Here is a 14140-nt window from a genome sequence, read left to right as displayed (position 1 = left end):
TTTTGTGATTACATTCTGAATCTGCAACATTCATTGTCAGGTAAATCAGTAAATTAGTAGTAGGGTATACAGGGGAGTTGCATATGAAGTGGTTTGGGTCATTTTGGGTTACAATTTGGTTTTGAAGGATTCTACACAGCATTACCACAGGCCAAGCAATCGGCCCGTTTTCAACGGGCACCGCACTACTTTCAACAATTTCATGATCACAGCTTCCATCTTTAAAGGACTGGAAGTGGAAGAAGTTTACAATGTTCACATAGAATCGGTTCAATGATTCTGAATTATTATATACAAAGTTCATTCATTAGTTCATAACAATAACCAGAATAAAAAAAAAAAATTGGGGCATTTTTAAGGCCTTTATTTCTATAGGATAGCTTAGACTTGAAAGTGGAGAGAGAGGGGGGGAATGAAATGCAGTAAATGGCCGCAGGTCGAAGTCAAAGCCGCGGCTGCTGCGTTGAGGAGTAAACCTCTATATGGGCGCCCGCTCTACCAGGTGAGCTACCCAGGCACCCAACCTGAAATATTTCTGTAAGTGTGATCCTGTACAGACTCAACTGATCAGCAGTGAGAAACAGCAAGAGACTCTCCGTCCTACACAGAACACAGAGACACTGAGGAACCAGGAGACCTGAACCTAAACCCAGGATAGAGAGGCTGAGTGAATGTGGTGTTGAAGGTGTGGAGGTGGATCAGTGAGTCAGAGGAGACTGAGTAGAAGGACAGAGAGCCAGCAGGACAGTCCACATACACTGCTACTCTACCAGAGACAGAGGAGGAGGAGATCGATGTTCTGCTGTTATTGTGCCGGATAGAGTAACCACCATCATAGCAGTACAGACTCCAGGACTGATCATTACGTCCAAACCAACAGTCTTCACTTTCTCCTCTCCTGCCGATTCCTCTGTAACTAACTGATATATTAACCTCTCCTCTCCTCTGAACCTCCCAGTAACAGCGACCAGTCAGACCATCTCTACACAGCAGCTGATGACACCAGGAGTCAAACCTCTTTGGATGATCAGGATACGGCTGATCCTCCTTCACATATGTCACCTTCCTGTTGTTGTCAGACAGTTTGAGTTTTCTGTTCACTGTGTTTGTGTCGATTGTGAGTTCACAGGAATCTGACGGAGAGAAGGAGACACAACACAGCTGCAGTTATTAACCAATCAACACTTTGATGATGACATCAGAGGGTTGAATGAGTGATATCACAATTTGATGAATGAAATTAAAAACACACTTACACTTCCTCAGACCTGGTGTCAACCATCTGACTCCAGCAGGCTCCACCCTGAAAGGAGGAGGGGGGTGGATTACATCACTCTCACACACACAGCTTCATTCTGATCAAATGTAGGGTTGGAATTTACTCATTTTATATTCATATTTGGGCTGTCAATCAATTAAAATATTTAATTCAGTTTCATTTCCTTTAAAGTGTCCAATCGTAACACAAGTTACCTCAGGACACTTTCCAGCTAGAGGAGGTCGAAGTCAGGATTTTATTTCATAGTACGCACAACAACCATCTGCCATCTAAAGCTGTTTACTGCTCCACAAATCAGCTGTTCTTATAATAGGCTATTTGATGTGTATGAGAGTGTGTTCCTAGCGTACTTTATCATATCATAATGAGCAGGGCATGAGAATATTAGTGAAGCTTGTTTGTGTGATATACTAGTACAGGCTCTGTACTACATTTAACAACCAAGGCCTGTACTACGAATCAAGATCAACATGCCCGCATAAGCCGTGTCACGACGGTGGTTATCAACTAGTTCAATCAACTCAGGGTTTCCCAATCCAGCCGCGCGCACGTTCACATAAAAGAGGCGGTGTTTGCACAGCACGACCAATCGCAAACATCTACCAGAGCCGTATATTTTATATAAGAAGAGCAAACTATAATTCTACATAAATATGACGAACACAGACACGGTTTTACAGGCAAAACGCAGGAAGGAAAGCTGGCAAAAAAAGCAGATGCTGTAAATGCGTATATCACAACGCTTATCAATATCACTTCCCTATCAGTCAGGACCAACATCTGACCATAGTTACACTCGTCCTTTCCATAAACTGTCGTTGCTTTAGCCTATTCTATTATCAGTTGCAACCGCGGCAGTGGTAAGCAATCGTGAGAGAAAATATAAAAACATAATTCTAACCGATGTGCGCATTGGCAACACACGGCTCAAGAAGCCGACAAATAGCTTATACGTAATTCCCTCTGCTGAAAATCTATATCTTTCATAAAAATACCCATCAGGTAATATTTCCGGGCTTGTCTGTCTCTAAATGTTTTAACTTTTATGAGCGCACCGCTCTCTCTCTCTCCACGTACCGAGCTCCATGGGATGCCGCTGTTTGGACGCATCACACGATTTGGAGGCATATCACATATTTAAAGACTGTAAAAACTGATTATTTTCTAATTCATGGCACGTTTTTATTTTATTATTATTTTTTAATGCGTTCTGCAGAGAAGGGAGACTGGCGTTGGTCACGGTTTGGAATGAAAGGGAGAAAACAGGACAGAGGAACACGGCGGATATCGATCATATATATATTTTTTTGACGACCTAGTCAAGGCGGCAGGCGTGTCTTGTTTAGTCGGCCGCCTAAGCTGCAAAGTGCTGCGGGAAACCTTGCATATGAAATTAATAGATTTAAATTGATTTTAGAAATTAATATATAGGCCTTTAATTATAAAGATTCAGAATCAGAAAATTATATTATATGACGGCCTACCTCTGATCTACAGATCGAGTCATAGGAATGAATATTCTGATTAACAGTGGATGGCTTGTGGGTGAAAGAATGTATAAATAATGACGAAAATATAACTGAACATAGCAGAGAGCAGAACAGATTATGGGCCCTATCTTGCACCCGGCGCAGTGCAGCGCAAAGCCCGACGCAAGTGTCTTTGCTAGTTTAAGACCAACGCACTAGTGCTAGGCGGTATGACCAAAAATTTATATCACGGTACTTTTTAAGTTTCTGGCGGTTTCACGGTATATCACAGTATTTTCTTTCTTTGCTTGACTGGGTCTTTATATAGGTTTATAATGGCTTATTTTACTGTCAGGAGTACATAGAATATCACAAAAACATTTTAATGTCATGTTTACTAAAAGCTTTGATTACTAATGGGTTTGCTTGGCTCCACAACATTATACAATAACGTTATATGAAGGAGAATGCATCAAACAGTTACAGAATCTAAACTATTTTTATTGTGCAAAGTAGTAAAATACACTTAAATCGAATAAATACAGATACCAACAACCCTCTCCCAGCTTAACAGACTGTTATGCTACCTGGCTAGCTAGCAGCTATAGGGCCCTATCTTGCACTCAGTGCAATTGCCTTTGTACACCAAAGCATGTATCATTCCTATTTTGCACCCGACGCACAGCGGACTTTTCCCTCCACAGACGCACGTCGGTAAATTAGGGAATGTATTTGCGCTCCTGGGGGCGGTTCAGCAAAAAGAGGAGGCGTGTTCCGGGCAAACGTTACGTGGTCCTATTTTGCAGTTTCAGAAAACAATTCCGCCACTGACCAGGAAAAACCTGGTCTAAAGTCAGTGTGTAGCGTCTAAAGTCAGTAAGCGTTATTCAGATGCTATTTTAAGGATGAATGCTTGGCCATAATGTAGTATGTGCACAACGCCGCGATACACTTCTCTCATCTACAGCAGTTCCCATTTTTGAAAACCATACATAATTACAAAGAAAAATATTACTGAAAATGCGCTTCATGTGTTTGGATAGATCAGGAGGCACTTTACAGTACAGTCCTCAAAAAGTCCCAGCATTCTTTGTGGCTTGTTGTGTTTTACACAACGTTTCCATGAATCATGGATGTGTTGATGACATAAATGAGGAAATATTAGAGGACTTAAGGAGACGTGATGTTGAACTACGGTGGAATTGGACACTTCGGCGGGATCTGGTCCGGGAGTAATGCACGATGCGCTCCTGGTGCAGCGGGTGGATGGAGATGGAGTGGGGGGAGGAGGAAGGGGCACAACAGGTGCAGGTGGTGCGTTTGGAGGCCCACGCTCCATGGCTGCAGCAATCCTCTCCAGACTTGAGGAGATGCGCCCGAGAGGCCGCAGCAACATCGCCACCCGGCTAAGACGGGCATTTATTACTTTGCCGCATCCCGGACAACTCCCGCTGGCGTGCGCCAGACAAATCCGCCGTCATAATAGCAATCCGCCATGGAACAAGCGCGCCTGCTCTTAAAGGGAATGAAAGATGACGCTCTGATTGGTTATTTTCACGTTACGTCCAAACCACACATAGCTACTTCAGACCAACCCATTTTAGATTTGCGTCAAGCGAAAGACTCATTTATCCCGCCGGTATAATAGCAACAGCGCCGAGATCCGCCCACAAAGCTACTTGCGTTTGGCGTTTCATACTTGCGTTTCAGATCGTTAAAATAGGGCCCATAATGTTACCCAGCATGCCGTTCGGTGGTGTAAATTTGTAAATGTAAAATTATTAGCGTTAGAAATAGTTTAAGTCACAAATAGTTGTGTGCTATGGTGTTTTATCCTGTTAAAGAGAGTTAGTTGTGGGTTATTAATAGTTGTGATATAAAGTTACTACCATGAGTGAGAAGGGTATGCAGTTAACAGGGCTCCCGTTCTCAATTCACTAGCAGATTACTTCGGCCGTAGCGCTATATCATACGGGAAATTAATACGGTACAAACCTGTATACCACCCATCACTACGACACAGTTGTTAGTTTCTCGTCCAGCGCCCACGTCGTTTAAATAGCAAATGCACCTGCGCCCATCTATGGCCCATGGGCGTGCTGGTCTTACAGGGAGGTGTGTTCAGTTGCATTCTGGGCATGCTGGTTTTACAGGGAGGTGTTTTCAGGTGCATTCTGGGCGTGCTGGTCTTACAGGGAGATGTGTTCAGGTGCATTCTGGGCGTGCTGGTCTTACAGGGAGATGTGTTCAGGTGCATTCTGGGTGTGCTGATTTTACAGAGAGGTGTGTTCATGTGCATTCTGGGAGTGCTAGTTTTACAGGGAGGTGTGTTCAGGTACATTCTGGGCGTGCTGGTCTTACAGGGAGGTGTGTTCAGGTGCATTCTGGGCGTATTGCTATCTTGAGGCAGCGGGAAGTGATCGCGCCATTGACCAACTAAACCCTGGTCTAAAGTCAATAATGAAGCATTTCATTGTTATTTTAACAGAGCATTAGTAAAATGCTCCTAGGCTCATGCACAGCGCGTGCACACTATGCTTGTTACACACACAAGGACGCACAGCAGCACACACACATGCAGAAGATTACAAATAAAAATATTACAGTGCAAATCCTCCATCATAACAACAATGCTCCAACGTCCAAACGCGCCTGGCTTTTAAAGGGAATGGGAGATGACCTCTGATTGGTTGACTGCATGTTACGCCCAAAACACACTAATGAAGACACTAAGTACAACCCTTTTTGAACCATGCGCCCGACGCACAGACCCTTTTTTACGCTGTTAAACTAGCAAAAGTGGATTTGGACACGCCCTAAAAGCACCTTTAACATACAGAGATGTGTCCAAACTACATCAATTATTAAAGGTCCATGGTATAAAAATTCCACTTTATGAGATGTTTTAACACTCCCCCAGCCTGCCTATGGTCCCCCAGTGGCTAGAAATGGTGATAGGTGTAAACCGAGCCCTGGGTATCCTGCTCTGCCTTTGAGAAAATGAAAGCTCAGATGGGCCAATCTGGAATCTTCTCCTTATGAGGTCATAAGGAGCAAGGTTACCTCCCCTTTCTCTGCTTTGCCCGCACGGAAAATTTGGCCCGCCCATGATGAAGAGACATCATGGCTTTCAAATGAGCAAAGCATGGCAGTTGGTCAAGACCACCCTCCAGCTTGCCCCTCCCCCCCATCTCCTCCTCAAAAGCATTTAAAGCTACAGACACGGAAAAGGAAAGCTCATTGTGGTACTGGCACTAGTGGCTGTAATTCTGCACCAAGGCTGAATTTCAGGAAAGAGACTTCAGATACAGTATTTGAGGGCCACAAAGGCCTATATAAAAGAGACTTCAGATACAGTATTAGGGGACCACTAAGGCATATATAAAAGAGACTTCAGATACAGTATTAGGGGACCACTAAGGCCTATATAAAAGCATCCAAAAAGCAGCATGTCATAGGACCTTTAACAAAAGGGAGTTATCATTTTAGTTCTTGGAGATGTTCTCCTTTAAAACTTCCTACACAGATATCTCCTTTTTGTTTATCAGTATTTGTACCTGAGAGTGTCCAGTCTCCAGAGAGGATCCTCCGGTCCCGCTGACAGTAAATTCAATCCTGAGTCTCCTGGATGGTTGTAGCTCAGGTCCAGCTCTCTCAGATGGGAGGGGTTGGAGCTCAGAGCTGAGACCAGAGAGGAACAGCCTTCCTCTGAGATCAGACAGCCTGACAGACTGAAAAACACACAGAACCCTCTGTGAACATGTGTTATCTTTGATTGTTGTCCAGGTACAATTTGGTCCAGATTTAGAATACACCTTTAAAATCATCTGTGGTATTGAATTAGTTAACAACAAAAGTAAACAATGAAAGATCCTCATGGAAAGTAACTCTGAGTCTAGAAATTAATAATTACATGATTAATAACTACTGCCTACTAAGTTACTACTAAGTTTATCGTATCAACAGACACAAAGCTACAAGTTAGCTGTTTTATCAACTAAAGCTAATCAGAGTTTAAATGGTCATCGGTTGAATGGGTTAATGTATCCTGACCTGAGAGTCTCCAGTCTGCAGTGTGGACTCTTCAGTCCTACAGAGATCATCTTCCCTCCTGAATCATGCAGGTTGTTGTTACTCAGGTCCAGCTCTCTCAGACTAGATGACTGGGAGCTGAGAACTGAGGACAGAACTTCACAGCTTCTCTCTGACAGATTACATCCACTCAGTCTGGAGAGACAAGAGAACGGAAACAAGTTATTATATTTAACTCCTGTTGAAAGAGTATTTATTGATGAATAAATCACACTTACAGAGCTTTGTTGGAGGTGCGGTAATGAAGAAGACAGATAACATTTGTGTTTAAATGTTAAGTCTGGACTTTTGGTGATAGAGAATATAAAATCCCTTGTTAAAATTCTTGCTATATTATTCTAAACAAGTTGGAAACATAACTAATTGTGACTGAATTAAGAGTAAAAAGACATCCAGTATTCAAATTCACATAAGATTTCAAAAGAATTAGGTTCTCAATCTCAGCCATGGTTCATACTTCGTACTTTACGACATATTATACTTAAGAACAAAATGCTTTGGAAACATTCAAAGATTTCCGAATGGTTATATTTTAAATCCTGATGTGAGAAGGGTGGTTTAAATTTAATAAAGCTTAAAGTTTAGAGAAATATCATATAAGAAGACAAATAACGATTGTGTTTATATGTTGAGTCTGGACTTTTAGTGATACAGTATATGAAATCCCTTCTTAGCATGTTTAAAAATCTGCTGCTCTACACAAGTTGTAAACATGATAACTAATTGTGACTGGATTAAGCAATATTACATGAGAGGGTTTAATTTAACATCATTACTGTGACAGTGATGTGACCACAACCCACTTTAGTAGTTGGTTTTTCCGGTCGCTGCCATCTCGCCAGTCAAAAAGAGTTTGTGAACACAAACAATGTTCTCTATGCTGAAGTTCATGTGTAGAGCCCCTGGTGATTCTTGGAGCTTGACAACAATCATGTTGTGCCAAAACGTAATAACTACCGCACATATAAACACAAAACTGCTTGGCTAGGGCTGGGCGATATGGCTGAAAACTGTATCATGATATAAGTGTTTCATATCGGTCGATGTCGATAATTATAGATATTTTTTATGACCCATTTAAAATAAGGACCAGGAGAAAAATATATTCAATTTAAAAAATTTTATTTAAAATTTAACCTTCCTTTGATTAAAATCCCCTCAGTTAAAAAGGCAGAAATGTCAACACTACCATGGAAAAACACTCAAATTAAAATGTAAACATAAGTCTAAAATCAAATGAACACTTAACAGGCTACATTAAGGTTAAAAATTAAAGAATATGTAAGAAATGCTTAATAAGGTGTAATAAAATAGTGCAAAACATAGTGAAACCTGAGACCGGAGAATAACTATTTTCTGCAAGTTTAGTGCTAGGAAGTTCACAAGCTGATTCACCTTCTGGTGAATAAAGTGTTTTAAAATATGTATATTCAAAATAAAACTGAGGTAGACTTTACATCTGTAACATAAACAAACCTGATACAGTACAGTACCAGTTATTATAATTTTTCTCCGTCTACAGTCTAAACCGTACATGGTGGGGGGGTGGGAACCTGGCTTCTCGATAGTGCCCAGCATGTCTTCGGCTAAATGATATGCCACTGCCTCAGTTATTTCTTTGTACCGTTTAGTAAGGCACTGATGCAGAGTACCTCTCTGTGGTGGTCTGCTGCTTGTGCGGTAAAACAAGTTGGCGGTGGGGACGTTGTTCTTGCATAACTTGCAGACAACATTGGTCTGACTACGGTTAGAGTTATAAAATCCAAAAAACAACAACAATGTCCTTGCTCGCTGCGGCACTCATTTTCCACTTCTCACTCCACGCTGGTTCTGTTATTGAAGAATCCAAGACAAGACAACGATATGGCGCAACCAAACGTGATACTGTTACATGATTGGCTGTTAGAGTGTCACTCCCTATGTTGCTAGGTTACCAGAGAGTGAGTGCCTTTGTTCATGCACCCAAACTTGCTTTGCAACCTCTTAATACATCCATGGTTTCCTCCGACGAAGAAAAAGAAATTATTGAACGTTTTATCGAACACATTATTTATTGATATTGATTATGTGTCTATCGCGAGACATATCGTTATTGTTTTATCGCCCAGCCCTATGCTTGGCTAACTTCCAAACAGCTGATGTGATCCAAACAATTGATGTAATTCCAAACAGCTGATGTGATCCCAAACAGCTGATGTGATCCAAAAAGCTGATGTGATCCCAACAGCTGATGTGATCCAAACAGCTGATGTGATCCAAACTATTCTAGTAACAGTTAACTCCAGAGTGTAAAAATGTTGTTTCATCCAATGATTCACTTCTCATCCTCTTCCAACCATTTATCAAAACTAAGTCCTCCATATAAATCCAAATTAAAGGTGCAATATGTAATACTGACAGCTAGTGTTTAAAATAATTACTGCAGTACAAATTTAAAATACTGGAGAAAGTCGTCTCTCCCGCCCCCTCCTCCCCAGACTCGAAGTTCACGGAGGTTGCCAGGCTGAGACCAGAGCATCCACAACAATGTTGCCAGATGCTTGTCTCACAAAGCCAGACATTACTCCACAGCACAGCAGAGTAGCTAACGCTAGATGCTGGCTATATTGTCATAAAAGCCTGGCTTTGTCTCAATTGTTTTTGCGAGTAACCAACTTGGGTACTAGCTATATAATTCAATGTGAGTAGCTACACCAATGTTGAAATGACATAAAATGCCCATCCCTAGTAGCCGTGATAAATTAGCCTGACGCTAATGCTTACCTGTTTAGGAGGAAATTAGCCAACTCAGCATCCTTTTGGGCTCTAAGCTGTCTCCATCTTTCAAATACATCTCCAATTTTACCCAGGGTTTGTTACATCTCTGGTCACGCAACTGTTAGAAACATGCTGTTTTTTTATGTGTGGTAGAATCTATCTCCGTTGATCCTGTACGTTTGTTTGCTGCTTTCATGGGTGTACTAACGTTTCAGCTGTAGCACACTGGGTTTACGTTTTTACAGGTAAATCTGGCAACCCGGCATGCCTAACAAAGTGGGTAGTTGATAACAACACATAGGCCAAAACACAAACAGAAATTCCGTCACGGAACGTAAATTTCAAAAAGAAAAAATACTGTCATTAGCATTGTTGTCAGAAAAGATAGTATTTCAACTTAGCATGTTTCCTTAATCTCTGATGACGCATTGGGGTCATTTTTTGATTTATTACAGTAAATATATTACATATTGGACCTTTAACAACAAAACGATCCATTGTATCAATGTTGTTGGCTAACGTCACTGTATTTTTTATTCAGCCCTGGAAGTTACAATGTTGCTATGGAAATATATTTTATGTGATGCACCATGTGTGTTCAAAATGGCTCTGGGTGTGCTGTCATGCTGATTTGAGTATGTTTTGAATGTCTAGTTGATCAATCAGATTGTCTGGTCGGATCTACTTGATGTATTATCAGGAATAAACAAACATCCATTAATCAAAGTCTCAGCCACAGTTCATATTTCATTCTTTATGAAGTGACTCTAAATCAGAATTAAAGCTGCGAGCAGCGATGGACGGGCCCTCGCGCCTCTGTGTGCGTCGGGGTTACCGGCGGATGCCGCTCCTTGCGACCATGCATTCGTGCGGCACTCAGACGCCGCAAATTGTCACCAATGAAAAGGGAACTCCCCGCCGAGTTCAACGATACCTCACACAAGACTCTATGTCATACGGTTTATTAGCTGTGAAAAGGGGCGTGGCTAATGCATAGGGGGCGGGTCAAACCATCACCAATGAAGAAGGAAGTCTCTGCTGAGTTCATTGATACCTCACACAAGGGTCTATCTTAAACGGTTCATATTTTAAGAAAGGGGGCGGGGCTTAAGCATAGGGGGCGGGTCAAACCATCACCAATGAAGAAAGAAGCCTATGCTGAGTTCAATGATACCTCACACAAGGGTATACCTTAAAAAGTTCAAATGTTATGAAAGGGGTGGGGCTTAAGAATAGGGGGCGGGTCAAACCATGACCAATTAAAAACGAAGTCTCTGCTGAGTTCAATGACACCTCACACGAGACTCTACCTTAAACGGTTCACATGTTATAAAAGGGGGCGTGGCCTGAGTAAGTGGGCGTGGTCATATTGTAGGGGGCGGCTCAGTATCACATGTAGACCACACATTCTAAGTTTCATGTAAATCGGATGATGTTTGTCATATAAGGTGCATTTCCTGTGGCCAGGGGGGGGCGCTATGACCAAAAGTCAATTTTGGCCTGTAGGTGTCCTCAGGCCTGGACCCTTGTCCATCGTGAGAAGTTTCGGGCAGATACGACAACGTACACTCAAGTTACAACAACTTCTTTGTTCATCGCTAAACACTCAAAATGGCCGCCACGCCACGCCCACACCGTCTGACAAAAAGTTTTTCTTTTAATAATTTTCATCGTTAAGTCGTTGGGATGGTACAGACCAAGTTTGAAGTCCATCGGATGAAATCTCTAGGAGGAGTTCGTTAAAGTATAGCACCTTGACTTTTAGGCCTACTTCCTGTTGCCACTAGGGGGCGCTATGACTTTACTTTATTTACTAGCGCTATGGCGCTAGTAAATATCGGCCTTTATTTGTCCTCAGGGTTGGACTCTTATGAATCCTGAAAAGTTTCGAGGTAATCGGACAACGTACACTCGAGTTACACCCACTTCCTGTTTCGGCGGAGAAACGCACAAAATGGCCGTCCCGCCACGTCACGCCCTATGACGAAAAGTTTTTCTTTTAACAACTTTTCATCTTTAACATCTTAAGATGGCTCAGACCGAGTTTGAAGTTGATCGGATGAAATCTCTAGGAGGAGTTTGTTAAAGTACGACATGTGGAAATGGCCAAAATCGCACTAATTTCGAACTTTGAAATCAAAATGGCGGACGTCCTGTTGGGTTTAGGGTATGGCTCTAATGAAGTTTTTTGTACATCCTGATATGTTACATATGTGTACTAAGTTTCGTGAGTCTACGTTAAACGTACTGCAGGGGCTCAATTTTTTTAACTTTCTAGGGGGGCGCTAGCGAGCCATTTTTGTGCGCCTATTCCCGAAACCCTTAAAATACGTACATTTTCACCAGACCGCCAAATTTGGTGAGTTTTTGAATATGTTAAGCCCCTCAAAAAGGTGATTCATTTGACGGGAAAATTAAAGAAAGAAAGAAAGAAAGAAAGAAAGAAAGAAAGAAAGAATAATTCCTTCAGTTTCAATAGGGCCTTCGCCGCTGTAGGCGCTCGGGCCCTAATAAAATACTTTGGAAACATTCACTTTTTTGAATGTTTCCAAAGTATTTTTCAATACGGTGTTTTCAAAGATTATTGTTGTTGATCTGACCTGAGAGTCTCCAGTGTGCAGTGTGGACTCTTCAGTCCAACAGAGATAGCTTTTTTCCCTCGGTATGCTTCTCTACTAGATTCAAGTCTCTCATTGACTAGAGGACTGGGAGCTGAGAACTGAGGACAGAGCTCCACAGCTTCTCTCTGACAGGTTACAGCCACTCAGTCTGGAGAGACAACAGGAAGGAAACAAGTTTAACTCCTGTTGAAAGATATCAGAGTATTTATTGATGAATAAATCCCACTTACAGAGCTTTGTTGGAGGCTGTGACTACTGGCAGCAGCCTCAGAAGAGCATCTTCTGAAGTAGAGTATTTCTTCAGGTCAAACACGTCCAGATCTTCTTCTGATGACAGTAAGATGAAGACCAGAGCTGACCACTGAGCAGGAGACAGTTTATCTGTGGAGAGACTTCCTGATCTCAGGGACTGTTGGATCTGCTCCACTAGAGAACGATCATTCAGTTCATTCAGACAGTGGAACAGATTGATGCTTCTCTCTGAAGACAGATTCTCACTGATCTTCTTCTTGATGTACTCCACTGTTTCCTGATTGGTCTGTGAGCTATTTCCTGTCTGTGTCAGCAGACCTCGCAGGAGAATCTGATTGGTCTGCAGTGAAAGACCAAGGAGGAAGCGGAGGAACAAGTCCAGGTGTCCATTTAAAGTCTGTAAGGCCTTATCCACAGCACTCTGGTAGAACTGTGTTGATTTGTTTTTCAACACATCAGACCACAGGTTGGTTGTTTGTTTTCCTGCCAGCAGGTTGACTCCAGAGTTGGTGAATGTCAGATGGACATGAAGAGCAGCCAGAAACTCCTGAACACTCAGATGGATGAAGCAGAACACCTTGTTCTGGTACAGTCCTCTCTCTTCTTTAAAGATCTGTGTGAACACTCCTGAGTACACTGAGGCTGCTCTGATATCGATGCCACACTCTATCAGGTCTGATTCATAGAAGATCAGGTTGCCTTTCTGCAGCTGCTCAAAAGCCAGTTTTCCCAGAGACTCGATCATCTTCCTGCTCTCTAGACTCCAGTGTGGATCTGTCTCAGCTCCTCCATCATACTTGATGTTCCTCACTTTGGACTGAATCACCAGGAAGTGGATGTACATCTCCGTCAGGGTCTTGGGCAGCTCTCCTCCCTCTCTGGTCTTCAACACATCCTCCAGAACTGTAGCAGTGATCCAGCAGAAGACTGGGATGTGGCACATGATGTGGAGGCTTCGTGATGTCTTGATGTGGGAGATGATTCTGCTGGCCTGCTCCTCATCTCTGAATCTCTTCCTGAAGTACTCCTCGCTTCGCCAGTAAACCGTGAACCCTCCGGCCTCTGTCACCAACTCAACACACCCAGGAGGGATCTGATTGGCTGCAGCAGGTCGTGTGGTTATCCAGAGGCGAGCAGAGGGAAGCAGATTCCCCCTGATGAGGTTTGTCAGCAGCACACCCACTGAGGTGGACTTTGTAAGATCAGTCAGGATTTTAGTGTTGAGGAAGTCCAGAGGAAGTCGACACTCATCCAGACCGTCAAAGATTAACACAACCGGGAACTCTTCAAACCTGCAGATTCCTGCTTCTTTGGTTTCACTAAAGAAATAATCAACAAGTTCCACCAAGCTGAACTTTCTCTCTTTCAGCACATTAAGCTCTCTGAAGGTGAATGGAAATGTGAACTGGATGTCTTGGTTGGCTTTGTCTTCAGCCCAGTCCAGAGTGAACTTCTGAGTTAAGACTGTTTTCCCGATGCCAGCCACTCCCGTTGTCATCACTGTTCTGATTGGTTCATCTCTTCCAGGTGGGGTTTTAAAGATGTCTTCTCGTCTGATTGTTGTTTCTGGTCTGTCTGGTTTCCTGGATGCTGTTTCAATCTGTCTGACCTCATGTTCAGCATTGACATCTGCAGTCCCTCCCTTTGTGATGTAGATCTCTGTGAACATC

The 14140-nt window shown here is 42.6% G+C and overlaps 1 protein-coding gene across 1 annotated transcript; it reads right to left on the bottom strand.

The window, feature by feature from the left end:
• Positions 1-553: 553 nt before the first annotated feature.
• On the bottom strand, positions 554-13314 carry LOC120553709 (E3 ubiquitin/ISG15 ligase TRIM25-like). Its single transcript, XM_039792400.1, has 6 exons — positions 13268-13314; positions 8493-8581; positions 6802-7018; positions 6306-6479; positions 1257-1303; positions 554-1133 (listed from the first exon to the last, which is right to left on the bottom strand). Exons 1-6 carry the CDS (start codon positions 13312-13314, stop codon positions 601-603), a joined length of 1107 nt encoding a protein of 368 aa, XP_039648334.1. The 3' UTR covers positions 554-600.
• Between the last annotated feature and the right edge of the window lie 826 nt (positions 13315-14140).

Source organism: Perca fluviatilis, chromosome 23 (genome assembly GCF_010015445.1).
Source record: "Perca fluviatilis chromosome 23, GENO_Pfluv_1.0, whole genome shotgun sequence".
Lineage (NCBI taxonomy): Eukaryota > Metazoa > Chordata > Actinopteri > Perciformes > Percidae > Perca > Perca fluviatilis.
This window is presented reverse-complemented; position numbering and strand designations above follow the sequence as displayed.